The sequence below is a fragment of the Podarcis filfolensis genome (assembly GCF_964270895.1).
Source record: "Podarcis filfolensis genome assembly, chromosome: 5".
Lineage (NCBI taxonomy): Eukaryota > Metazoa > Chordata > Lepidosauria > Squamata > Lacertidae > Podarcis > Podarcis filfolensis.
Window position 1 is genome coordinate 48,333,828 of NC_139608.1, and position 20,646 is coordinate 48,354,473.

At 37.6% G+C, this 20,646-nt stretch overlaps 1 protein-coding gene across 4 annotated transcripts in view; it reads left to right on the forward strand.

Annotated features, from left to right (window-relative positions):
- The window catches only part of VTI1A (vesicle transport through interaction with t-SNAREs 1A), a 239,628-nt gene that overhangs the window by 35,400 nt on the left and 183,582 nt on the right, over positions 1 to 20,646 (forward strand). For 2 of the 4 annotated variants that reach the window (XR_014548538.1, XM_083615033.1), the window contains exons 4-5: positions 11,747 to 11,824; positions 17,638 to 17,658. Coding sequence is in view for 1 of the 4 variants with exons in the window: in XM_083615033.1 (XP_083471159.1) it covers positions 11,747 to 11,824; positions 17,638 to 17,658 (99 nt within the window). In the remaining 3 variants the exon portion in view is untranslated. The remainder of the gene's footprint in view (positions 1 to 11,746; positions 11,825 to 17,637; positions 17,659 to 20,646) is intronic. The other 2 variants (XR_014548536.1, XR_014548537.1) reach the window with 1 other exon arrangement.

Below are 20,646 nucleotides of genomic sequence, written 5' to 3' on the forward strand. Positions count from 1 at the left end.
TCTAACCAGGTGTCTTACCTTGCTTCAGAATTGCTGCCACAATTTCTAGTGTGGGTCTACACTGCAACAACCATACATTAGTCAGAAATAAGCCCCAATGAATACCATGGAGATGGTTCCTTGATCAGTATGTACAGGATTGCAGCATGAATTGGTTACTCTTAAAGTTGCTGCATAGGTCTGAAAAACTGAATTTCCAAGCTGATGGGAAAATATCACTCCCTTCCACACCGTATCTACTTATTTCCAGAGTGTGGAATACAAGGGAGGGATATCAAGTGGATTAGGACATGGGAGATCAGGGTTAAGTTCAAAACCTAGCCACAAAGCTCTCTGTATGACCTTGGGCCAGCCTCTCTATCTAACGTACGTCACCCTAACCCATCCCCTGAACCACTCTACATTTTGTAGTAGTGTATAAAGTGCTATGGAAACAAAAACAGTACTAACATCTTAAAGATGGGAATAAAAATATGGCATAAGCTTTTCTGGGCTTATTACAAAAGTTTATTTAATAATATGTTTACTAGCCTTTAAAGTTTTTTTAGACTATTGTTTCATTTTTGCTGTAAACCATGGCAAATTGGCTAACCTCTGATTGAAAGTGTACCATAGGAATGTACCCATCAGCATAAGCTTGTGGCAGAGAATGGGTTTTAAATTAGGTTTCAAGCTCCTTGGCTAGACAGGTTTGAGAGAGTGAAGAGAACACAAGTGTGGTATAGTGGTTAGAGTGTTGGACTAGAACCTGTGAAAGAAAACAGGGTTCAAATCCTCACTTGGCCTTGGAGCTCATTGGGTGACCAGTCACTGCCTCTCAATCTAGCCTCCCTCATAGGGTTGTTGTGAGGATTAAATGTGGAGGAGCAAAGCCATGTACCCCACCTAGAGCTCCTTTGAGGAAAAGGTGGGATATAACTGCAATCAATCAATCAATCAATCAATCAATCAAGTGTGTGTAAAGACAAGATTCTTGATAATTGACTTCAGAGAAGGAAAATGAGCAGTGGAGTAAACTATTACCACAACCAAATCTTCATAGCCACCACAGTCTTTTATCACAGGTTTGAGCAGGAGGAATCATGATGAGAAACACTGATCCTCAAAAATAAAGGGCTTTAGCAAGTGTAGGCTGCATCTGCCTCCTGAATCAGGAACCTCTTTTTGTTATCTAGTAAGATGAATCCACAACCAAACAGTAACTTCAGCCTGTATAAACTTCCTGTGAAGATAACCTGGGGGAACAGAGAACCATGAATCTCACCTTGAGCTGTTCGGAGGATGCGACAGTCATGATTCCCATGCTATCCTAACAGCTTAACATAAATTCTGTCAAATCCCATCCATTTTGTAAAAACAATAGTTTGTCCAGTGGTGCTTGCTCATACAAAAAGGATGGAGGTCAGTGAAGCCAGAGCAAATTAAACAGCAGGACTGCTCAGGAATCAGACCTACTTCTGAGGCCCAGCTGCTTAGGTGTGGCTTTCAAGGAAACAGCTCTGAGCATGATCTGAGATTATTTTGCATAGGTCTACCCCACTACTAGGTCTACCCTGAGGCAGACCTACCAACGTTGTACTATAGCTGTGTGCTAATTCCTGTGTTCTGATAGGTTGGAATGTCTTTATGGTAATAGGAGGGGGCAGGAACTTGTGGAACAGCTATGGCTAACACTAGTAAAATGCTGGTTTTTCACTTAGTTATTCTGTTTGGAGGACAGATGGGAGGAACCTCTGACTATAACAATCGTTTTGGATTAGGATTGGATGAGCAGTGTAGAGAGCTGATTGGCCAGAGAGCAGGTGATGTTTTGGCCCTTGCAGAATTCAGACAAAGCAGCAAGCATTGTTGTAGATTGAGAACAGGCAGATATTGTGTCTTCTGGGTAGTAAAGGTTTTTGAACCTCTTAAATTCACCCTTGACACCTCCATCGTGTTTCCCATACCTCTCTTTTCTTATTCATGGGGCCCCTCCTGACATCCTTTATATACTTGCTTGTTGAATAACTTCTCTCATCTTCTTGTGTTGCCCAGTTTGTCAAGAAGAGGGGTGGTTGTATTATTTCACAGTTACAAAAGAAACCCTCTGGAGCATATATTTTTCAAGTGCCATATGGAGGCTGGAAGAGGAGCGACAGAATATTGTAGAATATATGGAATGGGAAGTGTGACTTGCTGTCTTTGTTAATCTCTACCACTCTAAAAAAGAATGCTGTGGAGAGGTGAAATCTCTCCAATAATGTGATTATAGTATCAAACCTTATACATTACTTACTATTAAGATATTAAATAATTTTATTGGAGGTGGAAAATGCAGTGCCTTCTATTGCTTTAAAAAAATTGTACAACTTCTGTTAAGAGAAAATTATTTTATTTCTGTAATGGAAGCAGAAAAAAATCACATTACAAAATAGCTTGATTTTTGACCTTGTACACGAGCATGTTGATGAATGTATGATTGTTACATAAAGTTTATTTTTTTAAAATCCCCATATTATCCATTAAGCAGGATGCTAGTACCCAAGGTCGCTATCAAGAAACTAATGCTTGTGTGAAAATGTTTTAACTATGTAATGTTGCATTTTGCATTTCTGTCCCTCATCAGTGATTTATTATGACTTGGGTGGTGTCTTTCTATGTGCTGTGGATTTCCCCCCTTGTATTAAGTAGCAATATATCTCAATATTTTCTGTTTAGTTATTTATAGAATTTCTATAGCTCCCTTCATCTGAGGATCACAAATATTTCTATTTACGCCTGAAATAATGTTGTAGACAGTATGTAAAAAACACTAGTGAAACACAGTGGATAATTGTAGATTATCTTGGCTCAAGAGTTGACTTTGCCTTGTAAGAAGCTTTCTTTTGAAGCCAATAGATTGCTTGTTAAAATCTAATTGCAATGGGTGACAAGCAGCTTTGGGAGTGGGGGAGAGTCACAGCAGAGGATGGGTGATTTCAGATGAGTCACAGCTAAGGAGAGGAAGTTAACCTTCCCCTCCCAAGCTCACCTCTTTCTCAAAAAAATCCCACCCATCCTCCACATCAGTTAAGTTTTTAAAAAGTATTCTATTGGCTCCCACAGAAGGCTTCTTTCAAGTGTAACTGTAGTCACAGCTGGGATGGGGAGTTTTAACTTTCTCACCACTGCAGTTAGGACTAAAAAAGCCCCCCTCTCAGCTGAAAGTACGATTGGAAAAATGTTAACTCTCCTAGTCATATAACATTTTAAGAAGGTTTCCTCCCTCTTTCAGGATAAAAAGCCTCAATATTCCATAAGGTTTCCTTAGTAGATACTTATTGCCTTAGTAGATAGATATTGCCCTGTTTATTTTGCATATATTTCTAATCCAAAAAGTGAGAGACTTCTGGCAAAGACCTTTCTGCTGTATAAAGGAATTGTGCATTCAGTGGTTGCTCTATTTCCTGTGTCTTTCCTGGACAGGGGCAGTTCCATCTGGTTGGTAGGTGCAATAACTTTTTTCAGGCTGAATGTTGCTGTCCATTTTGGGCAACTTTCCTGAAGGAGCGTCTCCACCCCCATTGTTCAGCCTGGACACTGAGATCCAGCACCGAGGGCTTTCTGGCGGTTCCCTCATTGCGAGAAGTGAGGTTACAGGGAACCAGACAGAGGGCCTTCTCGGTAGTGGCGCCCGCCCTGTGGAACGCCCTCCCTTCAGATGTGAAGGAAATAAGTAGCTATCTTCTCTTTAAAAGACATCTGAAGGCAGCCCTGTTTAGGGAAGTTTTTAATATTTAATGCTGCATTGTTTTTAACACTTGATTGGAAGCTGCCCAGAGTGGCTGGGGAAACTCAGCCAGATGGGCGGGGTATAAATAATAAATAAGAATTATTATTATTATGTATGCTTTCTTGAGAGTAAGCCCCATTGAACTCTGTGGAATTTTATTCTGAGCAGATATGCATAGGATGTGCTGTAAGTAAATGATTGGGTAGAAAAAGGCAATCTGACATAATTCATCAAGCATTTAGAACTTCAGGTAAAAATGCTACGGGGTTTTTTGTTTTTTTTAAACCAAACATGTTGAATACAACTTTATTTTGACAAAAACATACAGCTGATCAATTCAATCTGTTAGAATTGCATCACATCAATATAGAAAATAATTTGCAAAGAAACCATAGGTGAGTTGTGGAATATTATATTTTGAAATATGCCTGCTTTTTTTGTATATGTCCCCTTATTTGAGTAGTCATTGTGTGAATTGTATTAACCAACAAAAATAACTTAAGTTGAGATGTCATGAAAGTATACCATTCCTCAGTTATTTGGCTGACTGCTGGAAATATATTGAACCAAGATGAATGGGCTAATGCTCCGTCTTATTATTATTATGAACACTGCAGAATACCAGTGATTAATTTAAAGCATGTGATATGGAAACCTAGAACCAAAACTGAATAGAAACGAACAAGTCTGAATTTTGCTGTACAGATGTGGGTGGCTGATAATTTTGGGCACCTTTCCCCATCTACATCTCATTTACTTACTATGTGGAATTGGTCATGTGCCATGAAGATTGTTTCTCTTCCCCTTGCTCTTCCCAGCTTTATGTTGTTGATGTAGCTGTATAGCTAGTAATTTAACAAAGTACTGTCCACCAGGTGTGGGAAAGAGCTGATTGTATTGTAATACCAGATTGTTGCTTAATTCATATGCAACATAACCTAGCACATGGAAAGTATTATAAATCTATTTACCATGTGGCTGGTCTGATGATAACATTGTATTAAATTCCCAGGTGAAGCAATTTAAGCAATTGCTTTGCCATGTGTGGCCCATGGAAATTAACTTCTCATATGATTTAGTAATAGGCTAACTTCATTGTTATGCTCAGATTAGTAGTTTAGCAGAATTCTTATAGTTGTGGCTACATGTACTCTGCTACACATGTAAAATTACACACTGGGGTGGTGCTGCAGATCACAGTTCTTAATTAGTTTAAGCTGAATTAATTCATTTCATTTCTAATTTAACTGTGTTTGCCTGTGAATATATTCAGTTCAGTTGGGAAATGTTAAGACTTGGGTCAAGCAGACAGATTGTTTAAAGCCAAATTGCCAGACAGAACTGAGCAAGTGTATCTGTTTGAACAGGGCTTTAAGAGAATCAGTATGCAAAAAATCCTGTTCCTTTACCAAGTGATGTCTGCCTGGAATCAAATTGTTCCTTGGTGTAAGGTCTGTGTATTGTGGTACATTTAAAGTAGCTACTGGAATAGTCTTTGAACAGTCTGAGCCTGCTATCTGTGTTTGTGTGGACTTTTAAGGTTATGGATGATTATAAAACAGACTTTGTGGCTTCTTTGCTCTGTGTTCTGAACCTCATAACAAGGTATAGAATGTTTCGTATCCAGAATTATGAAGCCAACGTACGCAACTGCATTAGGGTTGTTAAATGGTTATTACCATTTTACTTCCGGATTTGAGGTCACATCTCACCAGGTTTTAGCCCACTTCTATTCGGAATCTGAACTTGGTGTAAATTTTCTTCACCATTTGGTAGGATGTGTGCAATAACTGACCTTATAAGCTATTGCACACACACCATGGTAATGCTTGTAAACTTTTGTGTTCACCAAACTAAACTATGCCTAGAACTACAAAACTCAGCCAGCAGACCAATCCGTTCACTTGAGGAGAGAGAGCATGGCTACTTCTAGGTTGATTTCTTTGGAAGGGCAGTGAATAATGTCTCATATCACCTAGATGGCGCTGTACATTTGGTAGGCATTTGAGTTTGCAGTTCCAGAGAGTTGTCCTAAAGACTTGGCTCATTTAGCGGGTATCCGCTCGGTTTTCTTAATGCTTTAAAAATACTCTTGGTAAGCTGAATTGAGATAACCTTGCCCCTTTGCTGTGCAAAACTATACCTTTCTCTTGAACTATAAGCAAATCATATGTGTATTTCTGTGCCTAGTAGAATTAAGCAGCACTTTTGTGCTCACAATGCATCTTGCGCGCGCGCACACACACACACATACACACAGAGTCAGGAGTGCTGGGATGGGACTTGTGTTTGACAGCCCTTTGCTGGGCAGAATCTGTATATAGGAACTCTTAAGCTCATATTGAGCTGCCCAGAAAAGGCATTGGATTACAGAATCTGTAAAGCTTCTGTCTCTTCCAGAAACATACATATAAAGTAGCAGTAGACAGTGGTAACTGACAACTAAGACTAAAAATGTTGACAATTTCTTGATTTGCCTGGTTAGCTTATGTATAGAAGTCATTAACTATTTATAAAATGCATTATGAATTGGGTTCCTTCAAACTGTAGCAGTGTGTGTGACATTTTCCAGCACAAACTATTATGCCTGCATTTGGCTACAGTACAAATTTACACTCAATACAGAATGGTGAAATTAGGAGCATAAAGCACCTTTTATAATTGTTACAATAAAAGTGAAATCCTATACATGTCTACACAGAAGTAAGTCTAATTGAGTTTTTCTGGCTTACTCCTAGGTAAGTGGGTATAGGATTGCACTGTAGAATTTGTTCTACTGCTATTTCTAGTGATGATCTGTTTCACTTAGGGGTGCTAGTAAGATTATTTGAAGTTATTATTTTAAAGACAAATGAGAGTACTGTATTGATATTTTAGCTAGATTCTGAGAGAACAAATGGGCACTTTAGTTCAAAGGCCTGGTCTTTTATGTGATCAATTCATTTTGGGTTGAAATTGTGATCAAAAGTAGTATCAAATTATTTATTAATGAATATGGCAGAGTCGGACCTAATTGTAGTCAAAAGGTTTAGTTGTTCTATAAAACTGCTTCTTTTATAATTGAGAGAGATCATGATAATAAAGGGACCATGACAATAAATGTTAGCTTTGCTATTGATGTAGATTATATTGAACTAAAACAAATTTACAGCAAAATCTCCATAGAACACGAAGCTCTGTCAAAACAATGTATTTTTTTATTTTTTTTTGCAAAGTGAACAGATTTCTTTTTGGATAGATGCTGTTTTATAGACCCAGTGACCACCTCTAGGTTTTAGAAACTTGGGATAAGGCAGACAAGTGCCAGAAGATGCCTGAAGAATTACTACATACATTTTTAAAAAAATTGAAATTACTTGTTGCTAGTGCTATGTTTTCTTATCTGTATAGCAAAAAGTATATTTCAAATCCAGGGGTCAACATATTCTGGTTTAGCAGCCAGCATTACTTTTCGTAGCTGCATATTTTGTTGGCACTCACAGAGGAGCTCCATGGCTTCATGATCTCTGTTGAATCACCACTGCTGCTCCCATATGTCTATGTGAACTTTTGCACTTGGAAGCCTGTTCTACTTTTGTAGAATCCTAGTCAGGGTTTCAAATTGCACATGGAGTGAACCTGAGTAGAAAAGGCTCCCTGCTTGCAGATGTTCAATCTTCAACATATGGAGAACTGAGGGAGGACTAATATTTTTTATTGATGATGATATCTTTAATTTATTAATTGCTTTCTACACTATCTACTCAATGCAATGTACCATAAAAACTGGGGGGAAACAGTTAAAAACTGAAAAAAAACAGCCAATGCAACTAAAACAATCCAAATTGACCCTCCTGGAGCCTGTCATATCTCAACAGGAATGCTGTTCCACTGAACACAATGGCCAGACTAAAAGCCCTGTGCCAAGTTACTGTGGAGTAGGCTTTGGATATCTTTAGAGCTTGCAGCAGAAGCTTTCCAACAGACTGTAGTGATCTACTGGATATATAGGAGATATGGTGGTCTCTCAAATAACCTGTTCCTGAACTGTATAGGAATGTTAATACCTATGTGTTAGTACCAACACCTTGGCCTGGTTGCAGACTGGGTGTGCAAATCTTACAAGCAAGGTGTGATACGCTGGTGACAGTTTGTCCCCACAATCAACCTAGCTGCTGCATTTTGCATCAGCCGCAGCCTCTTGCCTAGAGTCCCACATAGAACACATTGCAGTAATCCAGCTGTGAGGTTGCCAGTGCATAAACAACAGTGGTCAAGCTATCCCATCCACGAACAGCCATAGATGCTTTAGCAAAAGGCCCTCAAAGCCACTGAGGCAGAAGTTGGCAAAAGGCAGTCTTAGCCACTGAGGTTACATGTGCATTGAGTGACAGAGGTGGTTTCAGGAGTGCTCCCAAACTACACATTTGTTCCTTCAGGGAGAGTAAGACCACATCGAGGGCAGGCAATTTACTAATTTATTGGAACCAGTCCCCAACTGCATCTAGATACTGCATCCAGATACTCAAGGCCATTCCTGCTTCAGATGTAACAAAGAAATATAAATAGGGGGATGATACCCAAGTCTGACACTTTGCTCCAAAACTCCTAATGGCTTCATGTAGATGGTAATATCCCCTTTCATGCAGTGGTAATCTCACGAGATGAAATAAGTACTGTTTCAACCTTCTCCAAAGCCCAGCATGATGAAATATTCCCCAACCCTTCTCACAGGAACTTGGAGAGGGCTGGGTTATTATTTCATGTCACAGTAAAATATACACCTGTCTCTGAGGTTTCTCCTGCTAATGCTGGGAGGTGTGTGAACATATGAAGCTGCTTTAAGCCTATTCAGACTACTGATTCATCAAGTGGCTACATTCTCGTTCAATACCATCTACTCTGACTAACAGTTGCTATGCAAGGTATCAAGCTGTGTCTTTTCTAAACCTACATCCTAAGATTCTTTAAGCTGGATATGTGGGAAATTGAATCTGAGACCTTGTCTATGCAAACCACATGCTTTATCACTGAGCTACAGCTTCCTCCCTTTTATGTTGGAACCGGGTGGAATGGCAGTGCCTCTGACAACCAGGTTCATAGACTTGGTCAAATCCCCATTAGTCACAACTGAATTTCCGTGAGCCACCCAGTCACAGTACTGAACCCAAGCTACATGTTTTTTGTTTTTTTAAAGAGCCTGCTTACATATGACATTCTTCATGTCCAAAGCAGCCACAATGTAAGCCAGGGTCTGCCTTGGAATTGTTGAGCTCTTACTTACTTCGCCAACCCTTTATTAGGAATTACAAATTCTTGAGCTCTCCTTGAGACAAAGAGGATGCTGGGAGGAAATTGTGGGAAGGGCACACTGCCTGCTTTTTTCAATCTGTCTGGGTTGGTTTTTTTAAAATTATCTCATGTGTAATTATGTTTACTCATCTTCTTCTCAGTCCCTAGAGACAATTAGCCACTCAAGAAGAAATAATAAAATAGATAGACAGGGGGCAGTTAGTGGCTTCTGCTTCCCTGTGTGTTTGCCTGTTATCCCCTCTGGCCTTTACTACTTTTCTCTGAGGGAGCTTTTGAATTCTCAAGAGACAGCCTGTTTTATATGTGACTTGCTGTGATCAATGTAATGTGTATTTAGGCTGTAAGCCTTGTGCACACATGCAGGCATGCACACATGCACACACACCCATTTTCCTTGATGCAAAAAGCACTTGTTCCTTTCCAAACCTGGACAGTGAATTAAGAGGAAGTTAAACTAAAATCTTTCCCAGCTCTCTCTGTGTGTGCACATACGAGTATACTCTGGTGCAGGCTTGAAAAAGCACACACAGTTAGTCCAGTTGCTTAATGGGCAAACCTATGGGCAATGCAGGCTATTTTCAGATCACTGTGGTTGCATATCTGTAATGGCACAAATACCATTGCTATTGGTAGCTATTGACCGTGTATGGTTAAACTTAATCTTAAACTGAAAATCTTAAATGGAAAAGAAAGATTGGATCATGTATTGACATGCATTTGTAACTTCTTTCCTTGTCTGATGTATATCAAACAAAAAATAGGATAATATCATAATTGAGCAATCTATGCCAATTTGTTGGCTTTTTGGTGAAAAAAGAGAAAAACAAAACCCATCTCCATATGATATTCTTGCATACTGCAGAGTGTTTTAGTCCCCCATAGTGATGAAATGAATAATTTAAACAGGCAGCTCTGATACCACAGCCTCTTTAAAGGTTCCCATTTCCTTTAATGCTGTAGAGACTGCTTTTACTTGGTTAATATGAAACTGCTGTGTCTGAGATATCCAAATAGTAAAAAGGGGGTAGGATATGCTATGTCCATTATACAAGTTCTATGGTTTGTATGACTAAGGCTTTAGTATATATACTCTGTTGAATACTAGGGGTTTCATAATGTTAAGGGTGCCACAAATAACCATTGAAATTAAAAGAAGTCTAAAACTTACCGTTTACTTGCTGGGTGAAGTATTAACTGCTTTCTCATTTGGCATTTTGTTTGTAAATTGATCGGCTTGAAAGTTTTTCTTTTGTCTTGAAAGTTGAAAGTTGATACACTGTATGAGATTTAAATTCAGTATATGCATTCAGATTGAATTGCCAGCTAAATCTGCAAACCTGTTTTCAAAGAAGGGAGAAATTAGTTTACATTTTGCATTTTGAATTCAAACCTCAGCTTTAATCTCGCTTTCAAGGGTGGGGGGCACCAAATTGTAACAATTAATGCAGTGTGGTAGCTGGAGCACAGACCAGTTCACATGAGGGCCAGGAAAGAATGAGACCTTTCAAATATTGTGCTTGAAAGTTTAGTTTAAAGCTAGCTTTTTCCCCAGTGATGTTATAATTTTTCAGTTTTTATGTAATAGGTTTTTCATATGCTTGGCTACTGAATGCTGTTACATGCTCAACTTTCATTTGGCATATTCCCAGAAGCTAGCTAGGTGTCTTGCATGGAAAGCTCAATGTTAGGATTCCCCAGTTGCCTCATACACCATGGGAAAAGACCAAATACATCAAAAGGATTTTGAACAAAGCTGCAATTTTTATCACATCTAGTTTAATCCAATAAGAATTGCCCGGTATGATGTCTTGCAATCTAATCTGTGTTAGTATCCCGGTGCAGGAGGGAGATTGTTTAATCATGGATGCCTGCTTCCAATTGAGGAAAAGGCAGTGCATCAGTTCTCCCCAAAGCAGCAACTCATGAAGATCTCTTACAGTCCAGTTTAGCTGAATCTCCCCACCCCACAAAAAGCTAACCCTTGTTTGTCTGCATGCTTTCTTGCCTTTTGGAGCACTGAGTTCAGTATGTGATTATAATCAACTGGATTTCAGGCTTTGTGTTCGGCCTTTTGAGACATAGCAGTTCTTTGTTTAAAAGTTTTTTAATACAGTACAGTATAGGAAGGAAACTGAACAGGATAAAAAAAAAATCTCCCCCGGTCTTATTGATTTGTTGTTTTGATATTTGCACTTCCATTCTTGGTATAGCTATACCAAATATAAAGATTAGATTGTAATTCCTGCTTGCTCTCCAATATAAGCTCACTTCTCTCTGACCTGGCGTATATCCAAGTGGTTCACATAATCAGACATTTGGTTAAAGAGAGCTAGGGAAGTGTGAAATGACATAGGGATCATTTGGTTTGAGGGAGGGAATTCAGTGAATGAAAATCAGGATTTGGGGCTTGCTCCTATTGAACTTAATGAGAAAAAACTTTTTCTGTGTGTGCTGTGCTTTGCTAGCTTCATTTTGGGGAAGGGATTTAATTTAAAGATCCCGCCAAAAGTGCTGGTAATTTCTGTATTGCATTTGACATCCTGTTGTCAAAACTACTTTGTGATAACTTTCTTTAGAGATTTTCCCATCAAATGGGTATCCATTAGAGGGCTCTCGAGGTTTTGAGATGATCAGCCTTGATAGTGATGACTCCGGAGCCTTGCTTGCTCACATTTTTTTCCCCTTTCTCTTTTTGTTTTACAGAAAAGGTCACGGATTGCCTACAGTGACGAGGTGCGGAATGAGCTCCTAGGGGATGATGGGAATTCCTCAGAGATCCAGGTAGGATGCTAATCAAGAAGCCCTAGTGGGTGGCTGGAGGGTGAAGGAGGTCATTGGCACACTGGGCTTCTCAAGCTGCTCCTTAACAGCATTAGTAACAACTCATGTGGAAGTGATACTGTTTAATGCAAAGCTGGGGTCTTAATCAACTTCAAAATGTTTCTTGGAGATCTTACAATTTAACCCTTTACCTTGTGATCGCTGTCTGCTATCTTTTCGTTTTTTTAAAAAAAAGGGGGGGAATCTTTTCTTCTCTTCTTCTTTATTATTTGGTACTTAAGGAATAACTTGAAACACAATGTTTGCCGACAAAGCCAAGGTCTTCACCTCAAACACATGTAAAAGGAATAAAAAATTACATAATGCAGCTTTGATAAGAATGAAGCATAATTAAATCAACACTGGCAGGCAAAACAAATGAAAATGAGCTTTCAGAATCTGACAGTTTCTCTGTTTCTATGTAGGTTGTCTTCTCTGAATCAGATATTCTTCTCTTGAGTAAAACTGCAAATTATGCTTAAAAGTATACCATTCGAATAGATACAGTATAAAATACTAGTGTTTTAAGGGAAGAACTATATGCCTGTTGAATAATCTTATTATGTTCAGTGTTCATTACACTGTAACCTATGTCCTAGTAGGATCCCCCCCATTATTAAAGAACAAGTATTTTCACAACTTAACACATTATTGTATCTATATAAACATTTAGCTATAGTTTTTTTAAACACCTGTTCCCAGGTTTGCCTACTTTGAAACCTTCCTACGTGAAGAAGTTAATTCAAACTTGACAGAATTAGATTGAAGTTTTAAATGCCTAATAACAAAGAAATGGTGTGTGAAGTTAGAAGAAAGTCTAATATTAAAGAAATTTTCTTACTGATTTCAATTTGAACTTTCCTTTCATAATGTTTCTAATTCTAAAAACTTGGTAATACTTTAATACATTTGTATGTATTAAATTATTGTTTCTTTTAACACGTGGTGTTAGAGAGCAAAGTTCTGTACTTGCCATATGTTGCATAATACATTAAAATTAGCTCATACACTTAGGATATAGCCTAATTAGGGACCCAGCTACTGCTAATTAAGAACTTTTAAGTTCCATTGCATTGTAACAGAGTTATGCTTCATTCTCCTATTGAAATCATTGGGATTATAAAGCATATAACATTGACTAGATTGTGGTCCTGCCATTATAGCCTACAGCTTCTTAATGTGCAATTATTTAATAAGGGTATTGTCCAAACTCCCCATAAGTTTGAAATATATTCTAAAAGTGGGCATCATTTTCAGACAAAAAACATTGGACATTCAGATACCATGGACAAAGTTCAAACCTCAAAAAAAGAGGTTTAGGCTCCTGGATTCATATTCTATTGCTTGTTTTCAGATTGCACAGTAAATTACATGTGACACCAGCCTTGAAAGAAAAGTTATGATAAAAACTCTAGTTTAAAACAGAGTTTATTCTTTTGTAGAATAGTTTTTTTACTTTTGTTCTCAACCTTTAAGGTTGAAAACTACTGACTGATACTTTTTATGTATGTCAGCGATATATTTGTAGATTGTGTATTTATGAAAGGAGGAAGAAACTAATTGAAATTAATTCCAGAAATATCATTCTGTGGCAAATGTTGGTCAAAATATAAACGCAAGAAAACATTGTTTCTTCATTTTCCTAAATATTGACATTATACGTATACCCTAGTTTGCCAAAATTGACAGACTTGTCCTTTTCGGTGCTATTTTTCTAGAAAAAGGTGCTGGAACTAACCATGAATGCATCCCTTGTTCTCTTATAATGGCAATGGAGCTCACCTGAGAGGGGCTGGGACTGAGTTCCGGCAAGTTCCGGCTAAATAAAAGCCCTGGTTCTCTTCCCTCTCAGGGATATTGGGCAAATGTTCTATAATACTTTATTTCTTGTTTCATGTTACTAGTAAGACTATCCATAATGAGGAAGCACAATTATCAATCTGTGTCACTCAGCTCTTTTGGGGCCTAGATTTAGAAAGCCTTATAGCGTTAGCACCCAAAGGATATATGTAAAGTGTGAAGAATTTTAATATGCCCAATGCTCAGATTCATTTCTGTAACACTAGTGTAGAACACCTTGATTTATATATTAAAAGTCGTGGATCTGTCAAATTCATTTGCTGCTGTTTGACCGTTTAATCAGGTTAAGGTTAAATTGCAGAAATGAAAGTGGTTTGTCCACCACTCTAATCCCCAAATGTAACATAAATCAATACATAAATCACTGAAAAGCAGATGCTGCATAAAAATAAACTGTCTTGGGTTTTGGCAAAGTAGGAGTATTGACCTCTTCACACCACCTGATAAATATCTGAATAGAGACTTAGCCAAGAGAGCTAGAAACTTCTAAAGTCAGGGAGCTCTAGATCAGTGTCAGTAATATTAAATATTTTCAGTTTTTGAGAATGTGAACTCTGTGTAATACATTTAAGCATATGTGATTGTGAGGAATATGTTACCTGTTGATTCACTCTGTCTAGTGGTGTTTCAGAGTTATACTGGTATAACTTTGTTATTCTAGTACGTATACAGAATTGGATATCAAATAATTTGCGAACGACTCTTAGTTGGAAACAATAAAGAATGTGAAATATTTGAAATTCTATATTGTGGCATTTTGGTTCTGTGCTGTTGACAACATTGTCTAACATGATTTTCATGATTTGTTGCCTCCTTTAAGGCAATGGCAGACCCAAGATAGGTATATTAATGTATGTAAAAGCTGCTATTCCCAGTCTGTGTTTTTTCTCTGTAAAAAGAAACATCCTTGATAGGGATAAATGGCTTTGGGCTCACTATATTCTGGATTTAGTTAATTTCTTGGCTTTGTGTTGATTAATTTTCTTCCAATTTAAATCGAGTGAAACATAATCAGATGTAGCACATTTTGCAGTACAAAGGCAGGAGGGAAAAACCGGATAGTTCATAGTTGGGTTATCTTTTCCCTCCAGGAGCACACTTTACTAATTTATAGTAAACAATTAAATGTTGTCCATTACACATCACAGAATGAGAATATATATATAAGCAGTGTAGTATTTTAAGCACTCTAGTATTTTCAGCTGGTCTTTGTAATTATGTCTGGCTGCATTCATCAAATCGCTTGAAAGGCCCAGTTGCTTCAATGCAGCAATACAGTACTAAGTTGTACCTTCCACTTAATATTTTGCGGTTACTGGAGAGGGTGGTGGGTCTGTTGTTCAGAAAAAGAAGCATATCATTCATTAATAAATTGTTTGCTTGCAAAAATATATTGGGTATTCATTTGGTATTTACAAATTCCACAATTTGATATGAAACTCTGTTTTCTTTCTGAAATTAGATTTGTTGGGCTAATGTGAGAAAATTCTTAATTAGACTTTTCCAGTTGGTCTAAAATGGAAAAAAAAAGTACATCAAGGCAGCATATATGCTACCTATAGAACATAAATATTTTGTGGTGATATGGTTACCTAATTTTTGACAACTAAGCTCTGATAATGTAAGATTTGGACTTGCTGTGCATAAAGTGTGTCAAAACTCCAGAAACAGACCAGGGGGTGAAGTTGGTCAATTTAATTCCCCAAGATCTAAAGGAGGTCTGTATCACTTCATATAGCCCTGGCAGAGCAGATCATTACCAGTCACAAATCTGTTCGTTACATGCCGAGAGTTTATAGCAAAATAAATAGACTGTCATCACAAGTTCAGAAAATTGTGTGTTCGACCCACGATAATGTGTAAAGGGCGTTTAATAGAGTTCAGCATTTATTCGTTATCTGTATGCGGGCAGAGACGGCAGTAGCGTTATCAGCTTCTTGGGCGGGGGGGAATTCGGTAGTTCTCCATGTCACGTGACGTGCCTCACAGACGTGCACACACTCTGCGACGCAGTTTTGATTCTACTCACAGCAGAAGGCTTAGCCACAAGAGATTCCACTGGTTCAAACCAGCGTAAACCAGATTTTTTTTTTTTTAGTCTACAAAGGAACAGATTACCGCTTGTATCAAATTGGAAAAAAGGAGAATCTTTGTTTCAGAAAATATGCTGATTATCATAACCTAAAATGGTGGCTACACACATTTTAATGCTGTTTGAATTTGACAAGCTTTATATGGTACATTTTTAAAATAGCAGTTGCAGAATTTCATCGAGTGCCATCATTGTTAAATGGGGGAAAATCTTTTGTTAATTTGAATGAATTTCTTTCAGTCATCATTTAAAAAAGAAAATCTGCCATTACTTAGCTTAGTTGCAAATTCTATGCAGAGCTTAAATTCAGCCATGCAGCACAAACAAGATAGAACATTTTTTTTTTGTTTGGGACCTATTGAAAAAACAAATGTGGAGCATTTTAAAACTCTCATTGACTGTGGCAGAGTGTCATGCCCCAAATGGTCTCTATTGCAGGAAAGTAGTTTTAAACTTTGGCCCTTAAAGTATTACAGCCAGCTGAGGAATGGTGACCTCAAGGGTGTGGGGGGTGGGTGGGAATAGTGCTGCGAGAAGTGAGGGGGAAGCAAGAAAGCAAATGAAAGAGTGATTCCTAGCAAAGGGCTTTAAATTTTAGGGCAGGTGGGATGGGGATGGAGAATGCCTGTGTGTTTACTTGATAGCAGATCCTTGGAAAGCTTCTTTTCTAAAGAGCTATTAACTGCAGCAGCTTGCTTTCCTAGTGATCAGAAGCACCATCTCTTGTTTTGTTTGGCAGCGGTACATCTTTTAGTTTTAGAGTGACACCTAAGGGGGCATCTTCCGTTTCTTCTTTAATTGGAAACTTCCTGACTGTAGAAAAAAAGGTTATCTGTTTAAAATTAGGGCGTAAATTGGTGTGGTCAGTGCAAAAGTGGCCACCTTAATTGCCAAAATAAGGTAGCCACAATGAGAGAATATTCACCCTTGTTTAGTAGCAAGCCATCATTCCTTCTGTATTTGTGGCAAATGAATAGGTGTGCTTCTTTGTACCCCAGCACAACTGGCTAATGTTCTAAATGAAGAATATTTGGAAGTATAACTGACTAGATCAGTTGAAAGGATCCCTGCTACTGTAGTTTTAGTAAAAGTAGGCAACTAAAAGGGGGGAGGGTTAGCAGTGATAATAACTTTGGGAGATAAATTCTGTAAAAGATAGTGTAGTCAAAATTATGTTATGTACAGTAATTCTGTACCATTACATTAGTTAATTTGTTCATCCATTCATTTTTAACATAAGTAATAATATGCTATACTAAATTGCATAGGCATATTATTATTTTTAAAAGTAGCTGTGTTAAAGTAGAGCAGGCATTTGCAAGATATACACAATCTAACTGATGCCTCAGTAGCCACTTACTATAGTTATTCTGATCAAGATAATATATGAGAGAAATAAAAAGGCAGGTGTCAGTACTAAAAAATAGAAAAACATTCTGAAAACTTGTATATACAAAATCACTTCAACTGTACTATCTTAGAAGAGAGGAATAGTAAACTTGTTTTCCCCCTTTATATTATAGACTTCTATGAAGTCATTCCCCTTTATTTCATGATGGTGTCTTAGATGTGGTTTAAAAGAGAATTTCACACTATTCTCTTTGTTTAATGTGACAGTGTGAGAAAGTGATCTTTATTCGTTCAAAAAACTCTGCATGTAGTCTATGTTTAGGTTCTTTTAATGTGTTTGTCTGTGATTTTTAAATGCTAAACATGTAAACAGATAAATTGTCAATGTTAATTCTGTATCCTGTCACACAACTGATCTTTCTTTCCTGCCATTTCTTTCCTTTTTATCTTTTTTTGTGCGTTCATGTTGCAGTTGATAAAATTACGTGAAGAGGTGAGTACTTCCTTGCTTTTTGTTGTCTAGCTTTTCCTTTAAAGCTGGTTTTCCAAATCTGAAGTAGATCTTTTTGGTCATTGTTACAGGGAAATAAGTACAAAGCAAAAGATATTGATTACACTGCTTAAAAATGTTCCAGCACTCTCTTTCTTTCTTCTTATTTTTTCCTTTCTTTCTTTCTTTTCTTTTTCCTCCTATAATAACTATACACTTACATGGGAATCCCTAGATCAAACCTTTAAAATTAACATTCTTTGATAGCACAGAGAAAGGGGATAATTTATAGACACTGGAAAAAAGAAGGAAAACTACTATTTGATCTCTATTAGAATACCATGATCTAATCAGATCCTGTAATGATATCTGCATCACACAATCTTTGGTGGAGTAAATACCTTTATATCCCAGCATTACTATAGAAGGTGCAGTGTTAGGGGTGGGGGGAAATCTCTGCTTGAAGCAGATACCAGCAATACAGCAGTATGTATACCTGCCGGCATACCAAACAGTATGAAAATACTGCATGCATGTTGAAAATAGAAGCCAGGTAGATGTACACTCAGTCGTGTCTCAGTATTTATTATTTATTTGTGCATATGCTGTAGAGAATGCAGATCAGAGTTCCTTTTGCTTGCACCCTATGAAATGACCTGAAGTGGCAGCAATACGTCTAAGCAGATATGAAAAGCACCTGATGGTCATTTCCTGACAGCCACTAGCATATATTTTTTTAAGGTTCCCCCTCAGTCTTATTTTATAGTACAGCAAATGCTTATACTATTATTTTTGTTTTAAAAAATCAAATTACTTTCTCTTAGAGGTTTGGTATAGTAAACGTTGCTAGGGAACCAGTTTTCTTAGGTGGCTGTGTAGTGACACCTCAGATTTTCTAGCAGCGAAAGAGTGAACACAGCAAACTCTGCTTGTTTAGTCTTGCGGTTGGTGGATGACACTGTTGATACAATCTAAATGTGTTTAATTCAAAAGAGGTCAGAAGCAAGGGGCACTTTCAAGTGCTGATGCTCATACTTGGAGAGAACGCAAGCTAATGTAACGCAAGCAAAATTCAGGGGAATTCTTGGTCTAAAGATTTTCTTATTAGATTAAGATTATTTGATCAATCATTCACTTTTCATTCCTGATTGCTATACAACTTGCAGCATAAAGGTTTGATGTGGTGACAAAAGTATCACTATAAAATGCAGCCAAACAAGCATGTCCTTGCGTTCTTTTCTAACTTCTTATTATTAATGTAGCATCATCAGTGTACATAGTGCTTTGCAGAATAACATAAGCAAAAGACAGGCTTCTGCCCCGAGGAACTAACAGTTAAAATTTTCATGGAGAAAGAATGGAAGGAAGGAAAAAGATAGCAAAGGCAGAGAAGGGAGAGGCATGGTAATAGGAAATATATGGATACTTAAATCATATACTTGGGTTTTATTTCAGCTCTGGAATAGTCCATAGACCATAGTAATTGTACAGTTTTATTTTTTTAAAAAAACACTTAACATGGTAAACAAGCATATGAATGTCATGATTTCTTACCTGGCCATTTCAGACTAGGGTTCAACTTTCATAGAAGACATACATTCTATAAATACATACTCAGGGAAAAGTTTAGCTTTGTATGCATATTTTTTATAATATATAATTATAAGTTGTAATATAAAGCAATCATGGAAATATATGTGACAAGGCTAATTGTAAAGGGAAAATCAAGGTTTATTAATAGATCTTATAATTAAAGTGGTTAATTAGATATAGACAATAATGCATTTTAATTTTTAGCAGACTCAAGGGGGAAAAGTGGCTTTTACTGAATACCTGGACTACTTTTTTGTCAGTTTTTAAAAATGCCTGTCAATTACATGTATTCTGGATTGTATTTCCTTGCTGTTGGCTCACTTTGTAAGTCCTATCATTTTGTCATTTTCTTGCTACATAATATTTTGGGGAGCATATTAAATGCATAGCTAATAAAGGGAGTGGAAGTCAAGATCAAAGAGTAGAATGGGAAATGCAGTGCAAGCTTCACTACTGCAATTTCTAGTTCCCATATTAGCTTTAGGATAAGCTGTAAAAGGAGTGGTGTTTTATATAGAGTATAAAATGCACATTAAAGCCCAAATGATGGCTATTGCAGTGATTCACCAAGGTTCTAAACTAGTCAAATAGTAAAACATCAAGGCTTTCCCAATTACAGTTCTCCTAAGGAGGTATGATCTTAAAAGCAATTGTGATTTTTCCCATACTGTTTGTTAATAAAATGTACAGTTCCTCTCATTACAAAGCTGTGTTCCAGCACAGATGTCTTAGGCAGAATTCTATGGAGGCTGTGCTGCTCTGTTTTCTTTTCGTTTCTGAGATCTCAGTTTGAATCCAGCCCACATGGAACGACTAAATCTCTAGCTGTAGCTTGCCACTTTGCAAAACTTCCATCTGTAACTCCATGGAGAAGCTCTTTGTGAAGCTAAAAGACAGCCTGAGTCACCTCGCACTACTTCATATACAAAAGGCAGGGGGATAGGGTGGGGAAATGAATTTGGCGGGGGGGGGGGTGTGTAGTGGAAGTGTTGAAAGCACCAGCCGCTGTTAGGTCATTGCTTTTCGTGACCGAAGGAACAATATTTCTCCGAAACGGAAAAGTAAATAACACAACCACTTACAGGGGGGGAAGGAGGTTTACTGTAGACTGACTTGAGTGAAAAGGACCTGAAATCAGTAGTACGGAACAGCATAGTCTAATGAAATCCTTCCGTGCTGTGCTCTGGAAAAGCAGGGCATCTGATTGCTAGCAGGAAAGCTAACCTGAACTTTGAATGTTCTGTGGTGGTTTTTAAATTCAATTTTGTCAATTGTGATCTTAGTAATGACAGATGCCATTTAGTGGTTGTGCTTGTGTAGTCTTGGGCAATTTTTTTTTAAAATAAAAACAATTTTTAGTTTTAAAACATTTTAAAGTGATTTCTGTGTGACTGAACT